This window comes from Bufo gargarizans, unplaced genomic scaffold, assembly GCF_014858855.1.
Source record: "Bufo gargarizans isolate SCDJY-AF-19 unplaced genomic scaffold, ASM1485885v1 original_scaffold_2202_pilon, whole genome shotgun sequence".
In the NCBI taxonomy this organism is placed as follows: domain Eukaryota; kingdom Metazoa; phylum Chordata; class Amphibia; order Anura; family Bufonidae; genus Bufo; species Bufo gargarizans.
In genome coordinates, this window is record NW_025334685.1 from 206157 (window position 1) to 228763 (window position 22607).

The following is a 22607-nucleotide window of genomic DNA, read 5'->3' on the forward strand; positions in this document are numbered from 1 at the left end:
TATCCAGTGCAGTAAAAAAAAATAAAAAAAAAAAATGTAAGAATCTAACCCCTCAGTGACACAGGCTACCCCAGGCATTTTTAATTTCCCCCCAGAGGAGGGTAGCTTACCGGGCTGCCGGTCTTGGATGGATCCGTGTGTCTGTGCATTGCGTCCTCTCATGATGCCGACATGTTGCAGGCTAAATCTCAGGACGTCGCCGATTCCCGCAATTTTTCAAATGCTCATTGCCTAGGGGAAAGACGTCACTCTTCTGCACCTGTGAGCTTGCGCTCACGTGACCTGCGCCTTCCTCTAGCAAGAATTGCATTCAGGAAGCGCTGCCCGGGGCTGCCTCCCCCGGAGGACTTGTGCCTGAGAGACAGGGAGGGCCACACCGCAACCCCCCCGATCCTGCTCCCCCGATACTATCCGAACTTCCGGCGGTCTTCTGTAGGAAAAAGAACTCCACGCTAATCTCAGAGGGACAGGCGGGGTATCCTCCTGTCGTGCTGCTGGGGGGAGGGGGGGGGGGGGCGTTTGGAAAAAATAGCTGTTTTGGCACAGTTAGATCATGTGGTATTTTTATAGAGCAGGTTGTTACGGACGTGACAATACTAAATATGACAATATGTTGTTTGTTTCAGTTTTACATAATAAAGCATTTTTGAAAAAAAGCCATAGTATACTGAAAGCCATAGTTTTTTTTGGGGACGACTGTCTCATGTAGGGGCTAATTATTTTCGGCATGAAATAACCGCTTGATTGGTACTATTTTAGGGTGCATATGATTTTGATTGTCTGGAAGCACGCTTTTTGTGATGTAAGGTGACAAAAAAAATTGCTTTTTTGGTTTTCCAAATAGGACTTTCCCTTTAAAGGGGTTATCTGGGAAATGATAATGATCACTTATCCTCAGGATAGGTGATCATTATTAGATCAGCGGGAGTCTGAGTCTTGGCACCCACGCCGATGAGCTGTTCTAGGGAGCCTCCGGAGCTCCCTGCATCTCTCATTGTACAGAGCCTGTGCTTGCTATTGCAGTGCAGTCCCATTCACTTCTATGCCATGTCACTGATGTCTGCTGACATCACATGGCCTAGAAAGAAACTGCAGTGCTCATGGAATGCCGGCCTCTTCTAACAGCTGATTGGCAGGTGTCCTGGGTGTTGCACCATCTGATCTTGATGACCAATAGGTCATCAATATTATTTAAGGAATAGCCCCTTTAATAATAATCATTTTAATTGGTTAATTTCATTGTTTAGTACTTTGCCCAAAAAAAAAATCATTTACAATGAGTAAATATGAAATAACAGAATAATAGAAGCTGAAATAAAATGAATTTTGGATTGAAGTCTGGGATGCTAGTACCACAAGTGTCTTGCAGATGACAGAAACATTGGCATTTAAAGGCTTCTGTCACCCCACTAAAGTCATATATAATTTTTTTGGCTAGTTACATTCCTTATAGCGCGATATATGAGAATATAATGTTGTCACTTACTTTCATTCGGCCGTTTCTTGAGAAAACGAAGTTTTATAATATGCAAATTCGGTCTCTACCAGCAAGTAGGGCGTCTACTTGCTGGTAGCCACCACAGAAAACCGCCCCCTCGTCGTGTTGATTGACAGGGCCAGCCGTGATCTCCTCCTCCGGCCGGCCCTGTCAGTATTTCAAAAAAGGCGCTCTGAGATGAGGAGGCTCGTCTCCTCAGAACTCCCTCAGTGCGCCTGCGCCGATGACATCACCGAAAGAGAAGACGTCATCGGCGCAGGCGCACTGAGGGAGTTCTGAGGAGACGAGCCTCCTCATCTCAGAGCGCCTGCGCCGAATGAACAGAGGCGCGCGATTTTTGAAATACTGACAGGGCCGGAGGAGGAGATCACGGCTGGCCCTGTCAATCAACACGACGAGGGGGCGGTTTTCTGCGGTGGCTACAAGCAAGTAGACGCCCTACTTGCTGGTAGAGACCGGATTTGCATATTAGAAAACTTTGTTTTCTCAAGAAACGGCCGAATGAAAGTAAGTGACAACATTATATTCTCATATATCGCGCTATAAGGAATGTAACTAGCCCCCAAAAAAAATATGACTTTTGTGGGGTGACAGAAGCCCTTTAAAGGGCTTTTACAATTTCAGCAAATATTAATGAAAAGTCTTACAAATTTCTAATAAACTTTCTGTATCAATTCCTCATTGATATCAAGATCTCTGCCTTTAAGTCTTTCTACACTGGGCAATTTCCTGTTTTTGTTTTTTACTCCCTGTCCTCTTGAAGTCCTAGCTTTTTATTTTTTTATTCACATAGCTGTATGAGGGCATGTTTTTTTAGGTACAAGTACTACTTTCTAATGGCACCATTTAATATTGCATAGGATGTAGTTGGAAGCTGGAAAAAATTCTAAATGGAATTGGAAAACAACCTCAGTTATAAGAGTTTTGTTTTTACATTTGCTATGAGGTAAAACTGACTTGTGCTCTTCATTCTTCAAGTCAGTACTATTACAGCAATACCACATATATAGGAGGTTTTCTTGCTTGTTAATACTGAAAAAAATAAAAACTTAGTCATACACAGCTAAAATGTTTTTATTTTAAAAAAATTTGGGGAGAAGAAAATGGAAAAAACTGAATTGGCCATTTAGATTCTTTTTTCCATTACGCCACTCACTGTATGGCATACATTTTTACTATTTTAATAGTACATGCGTTTTTGGGTGAGGTGATGTCTATGTTTATTTTTTTGTTTGTTTTATATTTTTAATAAAAAATTTAAATTTAATTTTTTACTTTTAAACAGGCTACTTTCACACTGGCGCTTTGGTTTCAGTTTGTGAGATCCATTCAGGGCTCTAACAAGCGGTCCAAAACGGATCAATTTTGCCCTTAATGCATTCTGAATGGATAAGGATCCGCTCAGAATGCATCAGTTTGGCTCCATTCCGCCTTGGAGGCGGACACCAAAATGCTGAATGCAGCGTTTTGGTGTCCGTCTGACAAAACTGAGCCAAATGGATCAATGTAAGTCAATGGGGACAGATCAGTTTTCACTGACACAATCTGGCACAATAGAAAAATGGATCCATCCCCCATTGACTTCCAATAGTGTGCAAGATGGATCCGTTTTGGCTATGTTAAAGATAATACAAACGGATCCGTTCTGAACGGATGCATGCGGTTGTATCATCTGAATGGATGAGTTTGTGCAAATCCATGACGGATCCGCACCAAACTCGAGTGTGAAAGTAGCCTAACATGCAATCATTGGATTGCAATTTGCATAAACTAAAGGATCTGCATTCCAATGTAGTACTGCCACCTTCTGGCCTACATAGGAGTATAGCTGTAAAAGGCAGCGGAGCCTCAGAAGGCCCTGACTGTCAGACAATGAAACACTCGCCTGATCACCACCTTTGGGAAGTGCAGGGCTTTGTGCTCTCAGTTGCCGTGGTCACATTTGAACACAGCATTTTTGCTGGTCGCAGACATTAGGGTGTCTGCTGTGTGAAACAGCATTTAAACATTCGACAAATGACGTATTATTACGTCACATGTCGCGAAGGGGTTAAACATTAATTATAAAGCTTCATTGTGCCAATGGACACAAATCTGTTCCTGTTCTGTGATGCACAAAAAAGTTAAGGGCACGTAATAATTAAGTTTGTCATACACATCAGATGAAGCTGACAATTTCGACATACTGACCATCTATTGTGCATGGGGATGTCCCGACTTTCCGTTGATATCACGTCAAGAGGGAAGATGCGGCCTGGCTATCACCATGCTGGATCTGAAGATGCCTAATACTTGGTTATCAAGGGAACCTTTACAAGTGTCCTATTCCATTTCCCCCAGCTATAATAGTGTGTGGACACTTTCCAAATCCATTTATCAGAGCTCTAGTTGGACGTGCACATTAGATGTATGTCGGCCAAACCAACTGATTTCAGCAGGACCAGCCAACCATCTAATGTGAATGTAGCATGAGCATACGCGTTTGTGAGAGGTCGGAAGTAACAGCTGTCGAATGAATGAACATTCGGCCAACACCTATCATATGTATGTCGTCTGTCTTGTAATTAGCCCTGCAATTATGGAATTATCACATGAATGTAATGTCGTGCAGCAGTCACAACACAGAAATGTTGCTCACCTCTGCTTTTTGCTCCATGATAGAAAATATCCTCTCAATTCCAATACTGACACCCACACACGGGACTTTCCTGCCCTTTGGATCAAACATCCCCACCAAACCATCATAACGTCCACCTCCGGCTACACTGCCGACATTGACCGATTCCTCTGTGTGATCATTCTGTTGCTGTTGCTCCCCTTGATTTTGAATCAGAACTGCTTCATAAATGACACCTGTATAATAATCCAGACCACGGGCCAAGCTGAGGTCAAACAAAACCTGAAAGATAAATTAAAGGGAGTCATTATTCTATGTGTATTCAGGAAATGAAGTCTGAAGTCTGATGGTAAGAAAGAAGCCTATTTTTATAATTTCCTGAATAGGAAATCTGACAATTAATGTAACACCACCTCAACAAAATAGAGCTACATTATGAGACAGGATTACAATTCAGGAGAGTAGAAAAGCCGCATAAGGTCTCATGCGCACAGCCTTATTAAAGAACCATCTGCACTTTACCTCTGTATGCCTCCAATTTCATACACAGTATGCTTCATCAGATGGTATTAATCCAGAGAAATGCTCCATATATACTGATCCCAACAGAGCTTCCTGGCATTTGAAAGTGCTCACCTTATCAGTAACTCCAAACAGTTCCAAGTACTGAAAGAGGATCTTCATGTCATTCAGTCCTTCTAGTGCCTGCTTGTTCTGTGAGAGCTTGGGATCCTTCAATAGCTTCTCAATCAGATCCAATCCTCCTAAAATATTAGGTAAGTTTAAAGGCTACATCCACAACCACATTTTTATCCTTCAAGTGCCTCTAAACTACTTATTTTAAGTTTTGTGGGACAGATATCACCAAAATGGAATCAGGATCTTCTTTAATTTAATCAGTATATAGTAAAGAGTAGACAGAATTTAGAAATTCAGGGCATCTTATACCAGAAATAAGATGCCTATACATAAATTACCATATTTTTCAGACTATAAAACATACTTCTTCTCCCCCCCCCCCCCCCAAAAGTGAGGGAAAAGTAGCCTATAGTCGGAATGCTAATGACCATTTCCATTATGGAAGCGTGTAGCCCTATATGGTAGGAAGAAAGAGGATGAACCCCCCAGTCTAACCACGTATAGGCTATGCAACAGACAGGTGGGTTCTGTGCCGCTAAGGGACCTCTACCCCAAGAGGTGTTAGCAAGTTTATTCAGGAACCGGAATGAGAGGCCGGACAACCTCCGATCCTAGCCCCAGCGTTAGGCCTTGAAAGTCTCTTGAAGAAAAAAATAAAAATAAATCTTTATCCCTAAAGCAGGGAACATCTCTGCATCTATCTTCTGTAGGGACAGGAAAAACACAGAGGGGTCTTTTTAACCCGTTTCCTGTCCCAAGAAGGTTAAAGGAGAACAACCTCCTATGGTGCTGTCATGAGGGAAGAACTGAAAAAATAAATAAATAAATAAAATGGATTTTCCTCAGAGCACCTGCCTTTTTAACTGTTATTTGTAGACCTGGCCCTATAATGTGCAGTAGCTGGCTCCTAGCTTGTGGAGCTAGCTCTATGCCGACTTACCATTATTTTGGACATATTCCCAAATCTGATCAGCAGCCTCACATGCAAGTCCCTTCTCTCCCACAATTTCATTCTTCACCTCTTCCCACGGGGTCTGGAAAGAAGGAATATTTATTACACTTCTAAAACAGGAAGCTGGGCGTCACATAGTTGATGTTTAGTGTTGATGCAAATGTAAGGTAGAACTGGCACATAAAGAATACATAAAGTAAATGAAAGTATAATTCAGCAGGTCAGTAGTAGCTTTCATAAGGGGTGCGGTCAGATTCTTGTCATCATCAAGATGCACTGGTGAAGATCTGCTTCAACAACGTAAATCACTGAAGGAACTCAATACAGTTGACATTTTCCTTGAGTAATACAAACATTGCAGATTTATTTTTACCTTATCTAATTTGTCCACCGAAGAGCAAATTGTGCGAAATTTTACGTCCGGTACACCACATACTGCAAACATTCCATCCAAAATTCTCCTGTCATTCACCTGCAGATAAAAAGGTCATTACCTGATGTCAATGAATACATCACAGATATTAATAGTGTAAACAGAACCTATTACTTCTGTAAAAACCTCGCTGATTAAGGATTACCCTTTAATACAGTATTATATGCTCGGTCTCTTAAAGGTTTTGCAGGAATATAAACTGTTAGAGAACCACTCCCCTTTTTTTCAGACTTGCATTTCAAACAGATATTAAAGGGTTTGTCTGAATTTAAAAAAAATAAAATAAAAATATAGCACTGTAAATATGATGGTCAGCAATAGCTAACTAAGCTAAGCAAGTTTTGGGTAAGAAAAAACTTTTATTTCCTCATTTCCCTAGTTCTCCGTTTACCTGCAATAACAACAATCTCGGAGGTTTTCCTTGTGAATATTTGTGGGCGTCAAAAATGAATGCAGCTCCCCCTGCTCTGCAAAGGGAATGAATGCTGGGATACTCAGCAGCATGTTGAATGTGCGGGACTACAAGTCCCAGCTGTACAATTACACTGCTGATACACACAGGATCTTCCTCCTACCTGTTCTTGTGCAATGCTCTGCAGAACTACTGCAGTCTGTCAGATCTGTGTCTGCAGGATGAGGAATGAAGATCCTGTGCCCAGTATTTGTCTCTTCACCAGAGTTCGGCAAGTTTTTTTTACAGTAGAAATTACATTTTTAAGTTATTACCTGAATTCTCGCAAGACTTTGCTAAGTAATAACTTCCGCTCATCAGAGCCTAACATTATAATACAGTCCGGAGCTCCTGCTCCGTACAGTATTCTAACAAAGTTTTATGCGAATAAACTTCGGATATTTCAGAAATCGATTTGCTCATAGGCAGTGCTCGTAGGATCTGCTGATCGGCGGGGCTACTGGGAGTCAGACCCCTGCCAATCTATATTGATGACAACCCTTTAAAAGGAAAGGAACCTGGGCTGCTCCCTGGCGCTCTGGTTCTGTGTAATGGCTCCCGCTCCTCCACTTTCTGGTCCCAATGTATGGGCATGGTCACAATGACTGGCTTCAGCTGTGACAAGTAGCTTAGGAGCTTATTCCTCTCTCCCTACTGAGAACACGTGCATGGCGTGGTCGAGAGGAATAGATGTCAGACAGACAATCAAGTGTTTTGCCAACAGTTGTCTAAGGCTACTTTCACACTAGCGTTAATATTTTCCGGTATTAAGATCCATCATATGGTCTCAATACCGGAAAAAAAACGCTTCCGTTTTGTCCCCATTCATTGTCAATGGGGACAAAACATAACTGAATAAAACGGAATGCTCAAACATGCATTCCGTTTGGTTGTGTTCCCGTAACGGAGAACAAGCCACAGCATGCTGCGGTTTTCTTTCCATCGTGGGATACGGAGCAAGCCCCACAATGCAAGTCGATGGGGACAGATCCGTTTTCTCTAACACAATAGGAAACGGATACGTCCCCCATTGACTTTTAATACAGTTGATGACGGATCCGTCTTGGGTATGTTAAAGATAATACAACCGGATCTGTTCATAACGGATGCAGATGGTTGTATTATCAGTAACGGAAGCGTTTTTTTGTTAAACCCTGCCAGATCCAGCAAAAACGCTAGTGTGAAAGTAGCCCAAAATGTCCATCTTGAGGGCTCTTTCACACCTGCGCTCTTTTCTGCCGGCATAGAGTTCCGTCGTGGGGGCTCTATGCCGGAAGAATCCTGATCAATTTTATCCTAATGCATTCTGAATGGAGTGAAATCCGTTCAGAATGCATCAGGATGCCTTCAGTTCCGGAACGGAACGTTTATTGGCCGGAGAAAATACCGCAGCATGCTGCGCTTTTTGCTCCGGCCAAAAATCCTGAAGACTTGCCGCAAGGCCGGATCCGGAATTAATGCCCATTGAAAGGCATGGATCCGGATCCGGCCTTAAGCTAAACGTCGTTTAGCTTTTTCTGAATGGTTACCATGGCTGCCGGGACAGTAAAGTCCTGGCAGCCATGGTAAAGTGTAGCAGGGAGCAGCATACTTACCATCCGTGCGGCTCCCAGGGCGCTCCAGAGTGACGTCAGGGCGCCCCACGCACGTGGATGACGTGATCACATGGCACGTCATCCATGTGCATGGGTCGCTCTGACGTCATTCTGGAGCGCCCCGGGAGCCGCACGTACTGCAAGTATACCGCTCCCCACTACTACTATGGCAACCAGGACTTTAATAGCGTCCTGGGTGCCATAGTAACACTGAAAGCATTTTGAAGACGGATCAGTCTTCAAATGCTTTCAGTACACTTGCGTTTTTCCAGATCCGGCTTGTAATTCCGGCAAGTGGAGTACACGCCGGATCCGGACAACGCAAGTGTGAAAGAGGCCTTAGTCCCACTATGTTTGTTTACTAGAAAGAGACTATTGGTTTACCTTGAAAAAAAAATAATAATAATTTCTCTCTCCTTTAGATGTACTCTAGATATTTTTTGTTGCCTACACGAAACCGTTTACATCTAACCATAGAGAAATAGTCCCCCTTCTCCAGTCACAGTTCATGATGCCAGAGGAGCAGGGGTAAAATAAAAATTCCAATCCTCCAGAATAAAAGTAGTTCAGTTCAAAATATCCAGAATTGTCTTGTACTGTCTGGTATCCATCAATGCGCTTGTAATGTCACCTTACCTTAATCAGAAACTTTCCCAAATCCAGCGCACTAAGGATTTCATGCACAATCTTCAGACACTCAGCATCAGGAATCATTGGGTCATACTGTCCAGCAATGTCAAAGTCCTGGAGGGAAATAAAATAAAACTATTTATAGGTCCTATTACCACCTTTACAAAGCTAAACTTGCCTGGCATCAGGAAAGCCTTGAGTTTTTGCAGAAAGATACTTTCAAGGGGTAGCTCTCTAGCTCTTGGCATACTTTTCTTACAGTACTATTACATTATCGGTATAAATAAACATAATATCTTAATTCTCTGGGTCAGTATGGTTACAGCAATAAGACCTACATTTTTTTTACGTTTTCCTACTTTTGTGTAATAAACCAATTTTTTTATTTAACTACTTCACATCCGCCCATAGGACATAAACGTCCTATGGGTGGATGTTCCATCTCTGAATGGACGTCCTGGAACATCCATTCAGAGATGGCAGCTGCACACTAATTGTGCAGCTGACGAGCTGGGGGCCCGCTGTCAGTTACAGAAGGGCAACCGAGAGAGAAGGCAGGGGCAGTCCCAAGGTGTCCCTGCATTCTAGATTGCTGTATACACAGCGCTCAACGAGCGCTATGCCGCTTCCTGTCCCGGCCAGGTGGTCATGTGACAGCCGAAGCCAGGAGAGTGCAGGAGCTGTCAGGTCTTCCATAGACCTCGATCAGCCCTGCACTGAGGTTGTACAGCGTGGTTTGTCCACTGGGTATACGCCTGCGAACGCTTGCGTGAAGCCATGCCTCAATGCACCTGACGTCATCACCCGGCGGCTGGAGGGAAACGCGTCCCATCGTCTCTCCAGCCGCCACTACCACTCCGCATATAGTCCTCCTGGACCGCCGCAGAAGGGAACTTCGCCGGGGCCCCATCATTCATCAGAGACCCGAGCAAAGACCCCACTGGAGGAGAGAGAGAAGAACAAGCCAGGAACCGACCTCCGGTCTGTACAATAAGATGTCAATTTGGAAATAATGCTGCCAGGAACCCCAGAGAGCCCCCAGCACCTCTCTGGATCTCCCTTCCCTGGCAGGACAGGAAAAAAAACGTGGTGATAAGGGGAAGAGGTGGGGTTTTTAAGCTCTGTGTGTTTTCCTGTTCTATCATAGGAAGTCAATCTCTGTGTGCTGTCATACCACTGGATACATACATCCTATAGGGCAGGGCTACTTTCCTTCTATAAGCGAAAGCCCTGCACTACCGCTGGATACTCCACTCCCTGTAGTTCCATGGCTGGAGTAGTTTCTCTACTACTGGATTCTGTAGGTCCTGTCACATTCCTTTCTTTTGGGAGCTTATTCCTCTCTCCCTACTGAGAACACGTGCATGGCGTGGTCGAGAGGAATAGATGTCAGACAGACGTTTGTCATGAGGAAGGACCCATATTTCTCTGAGGTCTGAAACGAGTTGACTGCTATTTGTACACCTGTATGGATTCTAAACTTGCTGGATTAAGTTTTTCATTTTTTCACCGGAGAGAGCTGGATTTTCTTCATTCCCTTCTTTCCTTAGGTGGAATATGTGCGCTTACCACTGGACCCTGTACATCCTGTGGCATTATCCCATTCCGTAGGCGGAGTAATTGCACCTGTACTGGATAGTGTACAGCCTGCAGCATTACCCCTCCTTCTATAGGCGGAGTAATTGCACTTACACTGGACACTGTACAGCCCATAGCTGTCACCGCCAGCTCTCTGAGAAGCTATGGCAGACGTTCTTCTGTACCTCTTACATGACGTTCTTTGTTTTGGTTTCACTTTGTCATCTCTTTTCCTTCTCCCAGCTGTCATCTATTTACACTGATTGCCTCCCTTTCTATTCCCTCCCATACTGCCTCACTTTGCAGTTTATACTACTTCCTGGATTGTCTTCACTGCTAGAGGCTGCATCTGCTGGTTCCTCAGTTAAGTCTTTTCCTTTATTTGTGTTTCCGTGCTGGCTTGATTCTAGGTGACCCTGACACCCTCCATATTAAGTGCAGGGAGCCGGTGGTCGTGTCCCCTCACTATCATAAGGTTTTCAGGTGTCACACAGTCTAGGTCCGAGGGCATGCAATTATCTATCATAAAAATCGTTGCATGGGCATAGCAGTCAGGGAGAGCTCTAGGGGTTTTATAGGGCTCACCCATATGTTCCTTTAGTTTGGGATCAAGTCAGTTGGATGTTTATTTATAACTTCCAGTTTTCTGCAACACCATCCGTAGACATTATAAACCGCCATAACCGTCTTAAGCATGGATCCGGTTTCAGCCTTGATTGACCGCATGCAGTGTCTTTCACTGGAGGTAGCAGATCTCTGTAGAACTGTGTCTCAGTTTCAGGTGACCAGTTCTGCTTGCCTTCATGGAGTTTGTTCCGAGCCTAAGATCTCGCTTCCGGATACATTCTCCGGGGGTAGTGAGAATTTTGTTAGTTTTAGAGAGGCTTGCAAACTTCATTTTCACTTACTTCCCCATTACACTGGTGATGAGGAGCAGAGGGTGGGGATCATCATCTCGCTGCTCAGGGATAATGCTCAGTCTCTGGCCTTTTCGCTGCCAGTGGGGGCACAGCCCCTCCGATCAGGTGGATACATTTTTTTGTAGCCCTGGGGCAGATATGATGACCCGGATCGTATTGCTCTGGCTGAATCTAAACTGCGTCTTTAATGCCAGGGTAAACAGTCCAAGGACAGTGGGGCGGTCTCATTCAGTGCGCAGGGGCCTCAGTCTCTCTCAATCCCCTCTGAGGAGGAGGCCATGCAGCTGGGTTTGCATGCCTATGATAGTAGAAGATTCAGCTCTCAGAGGAGTGTTTGTTGCTGTTGTGGAGGTATAAATCATTTGGCAAATGTTTGCCCCTCTAGGAGATTAAGGGAGTTTTCTGAGGGTAATAAAGAAACAAAAAGAAAAAAAAAACTCTAAAAACTTTCCATCTGTTACTATTGGCAAGGTTGATGCGGAAATTGAAGGTTTGCTGTTTGCTGGTAGTCCCCGTTTTGTCCTACCTGCCAGTTGGCGCTAGAGAGCAAGAACATTTTTTTGTGAGATTTTTGTAGATAGTGGAGCAGCTGTCAATCTCATTGATAATCAATTTGCTATAACACAGGTATGCACTTTGGGAAAGGATATACCTGTTTTTGCTATCGATTCCGCTCCACTTTCTCAAAAATCGTTAAAGGGCATAGTTCACAATATCCATTTAATTGTGGGTGATGCTCATAGTTGAGGATGTCATGTTTCGTCCTAAGCAGATTACCTACTCCTCTAGTGTTGGGGCTACCCTGGCTCACTAAACATAACGCGGCGTCTCTTTCAGAGGTTTCTACCAAGACTGTACCATCTTTTCTCTCTGAATTTTCGGATGTGTTTTCAGAGAGTGCTGTCCAGGAGCTGCCCCCTCACCGGGAGTACGATTGCCCTATTAATCTCATCCCAGGCATCAAGCTGCCAAAATCACGTTTATATAATCTCTCCCAACCTGAAAGAGTCACTATGCGTACTTAGATCTCAGAGCCTGAGAAAGGGAAACATCCGACCCTCAAAGTCATCTGTTGCGGCTGTTTTTTGTTTTGTTTTTGTCAAGAAAAAAAGATGGTCTTAAAGAACTATGTCTGGATTTCAGGGAGCTGAACTGTATTACAATTCGTGACCCTTATCCGCTTCCTCTGATCCCGGACCTGTTTAACCAGATTGTTGGGGCTAAAAAGTTTTTTCTAAGTTGGATTTAAAAAGGGGCATACAACCTAGTCAAGGTCAGGGAAGGGGACGAATGGAAGACTGCCTTCAATACCCCTGAGGGCCATTTCGAGAATTTGGTTATGCCCTTTGGTTTGATGAATGCTCCAGCCGTCTTCCAACATTTTGTAAACAGCATTTTTTATCATTTAATGGGGAAATTTGTTCTGATGTATCTAGATTATTTTTTCTCCCGATTTCAAAACTCATAGGGACCACCTACGTCAGGTCTTGCTCATTCTGCGGGAGAATAAATTGTACGCTAAAATGGAAAAATGTGTGTTTGCGGTTCCAGAAATTAAATTTCTGGGTTTTCTTCTCTCCGCTTCTGGTTTTCGCATGGACCCTGAGAAGGTCCGCACTGTGCTTGATTGGGAGCTTCCTGAGAATCAAAAGGCGCTGATGTGGTTTTTGGGTTTTGACAATTATTACAGGAAGTTAATTTTGAATTATTCCTCTGTTGTTAAGCCACTCACTGATATGACTAGAAAGGGGGTAGATTTTTCCTCCTGGTCGGTAGAGGCGCTTAAGGCCTTTTCTAGCATCAAAGAGTTTTGCTTCCGCTCCCATCTTGGTACAACCTGATGTCTCTCTGCCTTTCATTGTCGAGGTGGGTGTGGTCTTGTCTCAGGGTCCCTCTCCTGCCAAATGGCGACCGTGTGCTTTTTTCTCAAGGAAACTCTCCTCCGCAGATAGAAATTACGATGTGGGAGATAGGGTGTTGTTGGCCATCAAATTAGCTTCTGAGGAATGGTGCCATTTGCTAGAGGGAGCCAGACACCCGATTACCGTGTTTACCGACCATAAAAATCTGGCCTACTTGGAATCAGCCAAGCGTCTGAACCCGAGACAGGCCAGATCGTCTTTATTCTTTTCTAGGTTTAATTTTGTTGTCACGTTCCGCCCTGGGGTTAAAAATGTGAAGGCTGATGCCCTGTCACGTTGTTTTCCGGGAGGGGGGAACTTTGAAGACCCAGGTCCCATTTTGGCTAAAGGGGTGGTCGTCTCTGCTCTTTATCCCGATTTGGAGGCAGAGGTTCAGACAGCCGAGGCAGAGGCTCCTGATCTTTGTCCTCCTGGGAGGTTGTTTGTGCCTCTCGCTTTACGACAAGGTTTTTAAGGAGCACCACGATACTGTCCTTGCTGGGCACCCGGGGAGTAGAGCCACAGTGGATCTCATTGCTCGGATATTCTGGTGGCCGGCTCTTCATAAGACGGTTGAGGGTTTTGTGGCAGCCTGCGAGACCTGCGCTTGTGCCAAGGTCCCTCATTCACAGCCATCGGGTTCTCTCCTCCCGTTACCCATTCCTTCCTGTCCTTGGACGCATCTGTCCATGGACTTCATTACGGACCTGCCTCGTTCCTCGGGGAAGACTGATTATTTTTCTTCTCCCAGCGGTCATCTATTTACACTGATTGCATCCCTTTATATTCTCCCCCATACTGCCTCACTTTGCGGTTTATACTACTTCCTGGTTTGTGTTCATTGCTAGAGGCTGCAAATGCTGGTTTCTCAGATAAGTATTTTCCTTTATTTGTGTTTCCGTGCTGGCTTGATTCTAGGTGACCCTGACTCCCTCTGTATTAAGTGCAGGGAGCCGGTGGTCGTGTCCCCTCACTATTATAGGGTTTTCAGGTGTCACACAGTCTAGGTACGAGGGCATGCAATTATCTATCATAAAAATCTTTGCATGGGCATAGCAGTCAGGGAGAGCTCTAGGGGTTTTATAGGGCTCACCCATATGTTCCTTAGTTTGGGATCAAGTCAGTCGGATGTTTATTTATAACTTTCAGCTTTCTGCAACACCATCCATGACAATAGCATTATCCTCCTTTCATGGGTAGATGTCTCGGTCCCTCCCATGACAGGTAAGAAGATCTGAGAGACTGGTGGCACATGAGGGTATCTGACAGTCTCTGTTTTCTCCTTGCAGTGTTGTTGTTTGGTAATGACCACACCTCGTCAAGTGCAGCCGGTGGTCATTACTGAGGCTCAATTTAGTTTTGACTCACACTGCTTACCATGCGGTTGATATTTCATTCTGTGTGTTATCTTGTGTTTTCCCCTCCCCATTATCGGTGACAGTGGAGTACTTGCACTTCCAATGGGTACTGTACAGCCTGTAAAAATTACCCTCCTTTCATAGGCAGAGTAATGGCACTATCACTGGATACTGTATAACCTGTAGCATTTCCCTCCTTCCATAGGTGGAGTACTTCCACTTCCACTGGGTACTGTACAGCCTGTAGCATTACACTCCTTTTATTAGCAGAGTGTTTGCATAAAATCACTCTCCTTTCATAGACAGGATATTTGCCTTCTTTCCATAGGCAGAATATTTACACCACCTCTGGATACCATACATCGTGTAGCATTACCCTCCTTCCATAGGCGGAGAAGTTACACCATCATTGGATCCTATACTTCTGGTAGCATTCCTCTCCTTCCGTAGTAGGAGTATTTGCACTTACACTAGGTACTGTGCATTATGTGTCCCTCCAGTGCACTACTACTGGATCCTATACAGACTATCGCATTACCCTCCTTCCTTAGGCGGCGTAATTGCACTTCCACCAGATACCATAGGTCCTGTTGCATTACCCCCTCCGCAGGAGAAGTAATTGCACCAATACTGGATATCATCTGTCCTGTCGGATTTCCCCCTCTAGAGGCGGATTAGTTGTACCACAATTGCAACTGTGGCTCCTGTAGCATTACCCTCCTTCCATTGACGGGGGATTTCCACAACCAGTAGTGCTTGCATTACTAGTGTACCCTGTACATCTTGTCGGGTTCCCCCTCTTTCCGTCAGCAGAGTAATTCACTACCTCTGGAAGCCGTCCATCCTATCACATTATCAGTCTCTCTTAGATTGAGTTATTGCTTGAACATTGGCTACCGCGACTACTCATTTCTTCCTCGTCGCATTGCATCCCGTTCCATGTATGGCCTATTTACTAGACACAGTACCTACAATCGCCTTATTCCCCGTCATAGGGGTGTTTTGGCACTAGTACTGGATAATGTGACTACTTCACACTATCCCTTTCCTAAGGTAGTCATTGTTTGGATTGGTGTCGGGGGCCTAAGTGGCAGCCTCTGTCTTCCAGGTAGGCCTGTAGCGAACAGGTTTTTGACAACCACATACATTTCCTCGTTCCTTGAGTCCCTGTGAGGAGCTCTCTAATTTGATGGTCATTAGCATGCTCGGCTTCCACACTTCATCAGTAGATGAAACGTCTACACCGATTGCCAGTTTCCTTCCTTCTCAGGTGGAGTATTGCGCTAGCACCAATTTCATGGCGGCTACGGCTGTTAGACCTCATTTTCAGGTGGAGCCTCTCCTCTGGCCCTAGAGACCATAGTTGTTGCTATGGCCTCCCCCGTATGAAGCAGCTTTTGTGCTGGCCAAAGATTTTATAGCTACTCCTGTCCAGTGACTACTACTGTGCCAGGGGGAGTATTTGTGTTCATCCTTCAAATGGGGATTACATTGGCACGGGACAATGCATCTATCGTTTTTACTGCATCCCCTTCCTCCATGTGGAGTATCGGCTCTGGCATTTCCTGCAGTATCTACAAATCATTCATCCTTCTAGGGGTGGAACCTTCTCACTAGTTGTAATTGTGCTTGTGCCTACATTTCCTTCTCCCACAGGTGGCACTGCGCTCATGTTCTGCCATCACTGGCTGCGGTAGACCCACCAGGCATTGTATGAATGGTGTACCTGAAGTGCTGGCTGACAGGTACACTTATTCCTGCCCATACCATGTTATTCTGCAGCTGATGGGTTTGCTCACTTCTGGTGGGCATTAGTACGGTTTTCTGTACCTGGTATAACCTACCAATTTCTATAGCGCTGATTTAGCACCTTGTTCCCTTCACATGTAGTGCATTGCCTCTACAATCTGCTACGGTGTCAGCATCTGCGTAACCTCCCTGTGGAATTTTGGTATTTGGGTTTGGGGAATTGCCTTCTGGAACCCCCACTTTTTCTTTGTCACATCTGCACTTCTCTGGCCATTGATATCCAGATGCCATTTTCAGTTCGTCTTCTTCCAATCAGTATTCCACTGAGTAGTTTCCTTTTTTCTTTTCACACCATCTTGTGACTGTTGACTCTAGGATGTTTTTTTCCTGGGGTTCTGACCCATGGGTATCACTTCCTCTGGATCTAGGTTATGTTTCTCTCTCCTGAATGACTTGTCCTAATTCTTTTGTAGAGAAGGGTCGGCACTGCTAAGATGTATGCTGTGCACGAGTCGATGGGGAGGTGTCCCAAAACTTACGATAAAGAAGAAAGGACCGGCACTCGCAATGATTATTCAATGATGCTGTCGTTTATTCAGTCACATATTATAGAGCATAGTGACGCGTTTCAGCACAACACGTGCTTTCTTCAGACTATACAACTATCAACATCTCTTCTATACACAGAAAAAGGGGAGGAATGACAAAAAAAAAGGGGAAATGACATCAGTGTAGCTCCACCCACATGGGAGTCGATCAAAGAAAGATACTATAGACCATAGCCCCTTAAGGACGCAGGGCGTATCGGTACGCCCTATTTCCCGAGTCCTTAAGGACTCAGGGCGTACCGGTACGTCCTAACTTTAAATGCAGATTCCGGCGCCGCGGGGGTTAATGGAAACGGGATGCCGGCTGAAATCATTCAGCCGGCATCCTGTGACAACGCCAGGGGGGGTCATGTGACCCCCCCCTATCGGCGATCGCCGCAAACCGCAGGTCAATTCAGACCTGCGGTTTGCTGCGCTTTTTGCAGTTTCTGACCCCTGCAGTCCCTGACCGCGGGGATCAGAAACTTTAGTGTACATCAAATATAGATTTTACCTCCCCCCTGCACCCCTGCATGATTTTTGGCCGGCGGGTGGTGCAGGGGGGGGGAGTTGTGGGCGGTGGGGGCGGTGCGGGAGGCGGGCGGTGCGGCAGGCGGGATCGCGATCCCCCGCCCGCCTCCCGCCGAATAATCGTTGGCTTCTAGTGGGTATACCAGGGTGCCAGCACATTGCTGGCACCCTGGTATAAACGGCTGACATTGGTGATGCGATGTCAGCCGTTTAACCCTTTCCATACAGCGGTCCGTACGGACCGCTGTATGGAAAAAGTTAACAGTAAAAAGTAGCTCCCTCCCTCTCCCATCGGGGGGCTGCAGTGCCTTTGCAGCCCCCCGAATGGAGAGGGAGAGAGCTCCCAGGCAGCCCCCCGAAGCCCCGTCCTTACCCTTCCCCGTCTGCTCAGATCTGACCACTACTGAGCAGACGGGGAAGGTTCCCATGGCAACAGGACGCCGTCTCAGGCATCCTGCTGTCCATGGTTCTGAACAGATCTGTGCTGAAAGCATAGATCTGTTCAGACAAAGTGTAAGTAAAATACAGTACTGTACAATATATATTGTACTGTACTGTATTATACAGACATCAGACCCACTGGATCTTCAAGAACCAAGTGGGTCTGGGTCAAAAAGAAAGTGAAAAAAAGTGAAAATAAAGTAAAAATCAAAAAACACATTTATCACTGATTAAAAATAAAAAAAATGAAATTCCCTACACATGTTTGGTATCGCCGCGTCCGTAATGACCTGATCTATAAAACGGTCATGTTACTTTCCCCGCACGGTGAACGCCATAAAAAATAAAAAATAAAAAAACTATTAGGAAATTGAAATTTTGCCCACCTTACTTCCCAAAAAAGGTAATAAAAGTGATCAAAAAAGTCGCATGTACGCCAAAATAGTACCAATCAAACCGTCATCTCATCCCGCAAAAATCATACCCTACCCAAAATAATTGCCAAAAAACTGAAAAAACTATGGCTCTCAGACTATGGAAACACTAAAACATGATTTTTTTGCTTCAAAAATAAAATCATTGTGTAAAACTTAAATAAATAAAACAAAGTATACATATTAGGTATCGCCGCGTCCGTATCGACCGGCTCTATAAAAATATGACATGACCTAACCCCTCAGAGACCCTACTTAAAATAATCGCCCAAAAATTGAAAAAACTATGGTTCTTAGACTATGGAGACACTAAAACATTTTTTTTGTTTTAAAAATGAAGTCATTGTGTAAAACTTACATAAATAAAAAAAATTGTATACATATTAGGTATCGCCGCGTCCGTGACAACCTGCTCTATAAAATTACCACATGATCTAACCTGTCAGATGAATGTTGTAAATAAAAAAAAAAAAAAAAAAAGTGCCAAAAAATCTATTTCTTATTACCTTGCCACATATAAAAGTGTAATATAGAGCAACCAAAAAACATATGTACCCTAAACTAGTACCAACAAAACTGCCACCCTATCCCCTAGTTTCTAAAATGGGGTCACTTTTTTTTGGAGTTTATACTCTGGGGGTGCATCAGGGGGGCTTCAAATGGGACATGGTGTCAAAAAAAACAGTCCAGCAAAATCTGCCTTCCAAAAACCGTATGGCATTCCTTTCCTTCTGCGCCCTGCCGTTTGCCCGTACAGCGGTTTACGAACACATATGGGGTGTTTCTGTAAACTACAGAATCAGGGCCATAAATGAGTTTTGTTTGGCTGTTAACCCTTGCTTTGTAATTGGAAAAAAAATATTAAAATGGAAAATCTTCCAAAAAAGTGAAATTTTGAAATTGTATCTCTATTTTCCATTAAATCTTGTGCAACACCTAAAGGGTTAACAAAGTTTGTAAAATCAGTTTTGAATACCTTGAGGGGTGTAGTTTCTTAGATGGGGTCACTTTTATGGAGTTTCTACTCTAGGGGTGCATCAGGGGCTTCAAATGGGACATGGTGTCAAAAAACCAGTCCAGCAAAATCTGCCTTCCAAAAACCAAACGGCGCACCTCTCACTCTACGCCCTGCAGTGTGGCCGTACAGTAGTTTACGGCCACATATGGGGTGTTTCTGTAAACTACAGAATCTGGGCCATAAATAATGAGTTTTGATTGGCTGATAACCCTTGCTTTGTAACTGGAAAAAAAATATTAAAATAGAAAATCTGCCAAAAAAGTGAAATTCTGAAATTGTATCTCTATTTTCCATTAAATCTTGTGCAACATCTAAAGGGTTAACAAAGTTTCTAAAATCAGTTTTGAATACCTTCAGGGGTGTAGTTTCTTAGATGGGGTCACTTTTATGGAGTTTCTACTCTAGGGGTGCATCAGGGGCTTCAAATGGGACATGGTGTCAAAAAAAACTGTCCAGCAAAATCTGCCTTCCAAAAACCATACGGCGCACCTTTCACTCTACGCCCCGCTGTGTGCCCGTACAGTAGTTTACGGCCACATATGGGGTGTTTCTGTAAACGGCAGAGTCAGGGCAATAAAGATACAGTCTTGTTTGGCTGTTAACCCTTGCTTCGTTAGTGGAAAAAATGGGTTAAAATGGAAAATTAGCCAAAAAAATGAAATTCTCAAATTTCATCCCCATTTGCCAATAACTCTTGTGCAACACCTAAAGGGTTAACAAAGTTTGTAAAATCAGTTTTGAATACCTTGAGGGGTGTAGTTTATAGAATGGGGTCATTTTTGGGCGGTTTCTATTATGTAAGCCTCGCAAAGTGACTTCAGAGCTGTAGTGGTCCCTAAAAATTGGGTTTTTGTAAATTTCAGAAAAATTTCAAGATTTGCTTCTAAACTTCTAAGCCTTGTAACATCCCCAAAAAATAAAATATCATTCCCAAAATGCTACAAACATGAAGTAGACATATGGGGAATGTAAAGTCATCACAATTTTTGGGGGTATTACTATGTATTACAGAAGTAGAGAAACTGAAACTTTGAAATTTGCTAATTTTTCTAAATTTTTGGTAAATATGGTATTTTTTTATGCAAAAAAATTCACTTTTTTGACCCAATTTTAGCAGTGTCATGAAGTACAATATGTGACGAAAAAACAATCTCAGAACGGCCTGGGTAAGTCAAAGCGTTTTAAAGTTATGAGCACTTAAAGTGACACTGGTCAGATTTGCAAAAAATGGCCAAGTCCTTAAGGTGAAATAGGGCTGAGTCCTTAAGGGGATAGAAATCAATGTAGATAGATTGATGCATCAAATAAATGAAATAATTCAGGAATCGGGTCCGCTGAAAATAAGACATAGATATAATGTAAATATTATATAGTAAAAATTATTATGCAACTAAGAACTAAGTGAAACTAGAAATGTTATATTCGCGGTTCAGACCCTTTGGATCCACCGTTTGTAACCGGTGGATCCAGTAGGCCTCACGCTTTAGAAGCAGACTGTTCCTATCGCCGCCTCGGCGAGGTAATGATACACTTTCGATAACTTGAAACCGCAACTGCGATATCGCATGACGTTTCTCATGGAAATGATGTGGTAGGGGTAACAATAAATTCTCAGTGCGGATAGTGGACTTATGCTTACTTAATCTATCTTTTATCCGCATTGAGGTTTCCCCTACATAGACCAAGCCGCAGGGACATTTCAAGATGTGATAGTAAAAATGTTATATACATGTGAACATGCCCTTGATTGGGATTTGTTCACCAGAGTGGGGATGAGTGAAAGTAGAGCCTAATGACGCTCGAGCAGTTATTGCAATTTAAACACGGAAATGTGCCCTGACGCGGGGTAGTCAGTGTAGTTTGTCTAAAGGTAGGTTTATTAGTGTGGGGGGGGGGGGGTTAATGGTTTTTTGTCCCTGCGGTTGATCTAACTTTTTCTTTTGAGCTTGTAATAGATGTGTGGGATAGCCTCTATTGAGGAATTTGTCTGTCATTTCTTGCAACCTGATTTCACAGGTATCCGGATCAGTCACGATCCTTTTAACCTGTTGGTATTGCGAAAAGAGAATAGCCTTCTTGATTGCTGGGGGATGACTACTTGTGTAGGTGAGTAAACTATTACGATCTGTGTCTTTGATGTATAGATCAGTAAAGACTGTACCATCATCTTTTCGCTTCACCCATGTATCAAGAAAGGATATTTTGTGAAAATCAAAGTGTATAGTAAATTGAAGCTCACTCCAAATGGAATTAAGATAACTATTAAATTCCATGAGGGATCGAACGTCACCCCACCACACACAAAACACGTCATCTATGAATCAACGCCAAAATATGCAATGTTTTAAATATAAGGGATTAGAATAAATGAATTCACTCTCAAATGATGACATATAACTGTTTGCGTACGGCGGTGCGACGTTCGATCCCATCGCGGTCCCACGGCACTGTTGAAAAAAAGGGTCTCAAAATAAAAAGTTATTTTTCTCTGTCAGAAAAAAATCCTTCTGTGATTATGTATAATGGCTCGTATTCAATAACCTGGATGCTGCTTCTAAACCTTTTTCGTGGGTAATAGAAGTATAGAGGCTGCATACATCAAAAGTGACAAGTATGCAGTCTCCATCTAAATGAAGGGGCCGAATTTCACTCAAGAAGTGCCCTGTGTCTCGTAGGTAAGAAGGTGACAACATGGTCAAAGGTGTGAGGACTTTCTCAAGAAAGATGGCTGGGGGAGAGAGGATCGAATCAGAGGAGGCCACAATGGGGCGTCCTGGTGGCTTTGTCAAGGACTTATGAATTTTTGGAAGGGTGTAGAACACCGGTGCGATAGGATGCTGATTTATCAAAAATTCACTTAATTTGTTATCTATGATGCATCCTCTCTCGCCTCAGTCACTATCTTCTGTAATGTATTTTTAATTGAAAAAAACGGATCAGACTGTAAAATCTTATATGTCTCAGTGTCATTGAGTCGACCTAGAATCTCTGCAATATAGTACTCCCTATCAAGAATCACAAGGGCACCCCCCTTGTCTGCTGGCTTAAATATAAGTGATTTTTCCTCCAATATACCATTCAATTTACTATACACTTTGATTTTCACAAAATATCCTTTCTTGATACATGGGTGAAGCGAAAAGATGATGGTACAGTCTTTACTGATCTATACATCAAAGACACAGATCGTAATAGTTTACTCACCTACACAAGTAGTCATCCCCCAGCAATCAAGAAGGCTATTCCCTTTTCGCAATACCAACAGGTTAAAAGGA

At 43.7% G+C, this 22607-nt stretch overlaps 1 protein-coding gene across 1 annotated transcript in view; it reads right to left on the reverse strand.

Moving 5' to 3' along the window:
- Positions 1-22607, reverse strand: part of HARS1 (histidyl-tRNA synthetase 1) — a 125913-nt gene that overhangs the window by 50349 nt on the left and 52957 nt on the right. The window contains exons 6-10 of the mRNA XM_044274989.1: positions 8822-8929; positions 6080-6178; positions 5695-5788; positions 4752-4879; positions 4137-4397 (exon numbers count right to left, since the gene is read on the reverse strand). Coding sequence (XP_044130924.1) covers positions 4137-4397; positions 4752-4879; positions 5695-5788; positions 6080-6178; positions 8822-8929 — 690 coding nt within the window. The remainder of the gene's footprint in view (positions 1-4136; positions 4398-4751; positions 4880-5694; positions 5789-6079; positions 6179-8821; positions 8930-22607) is intronic.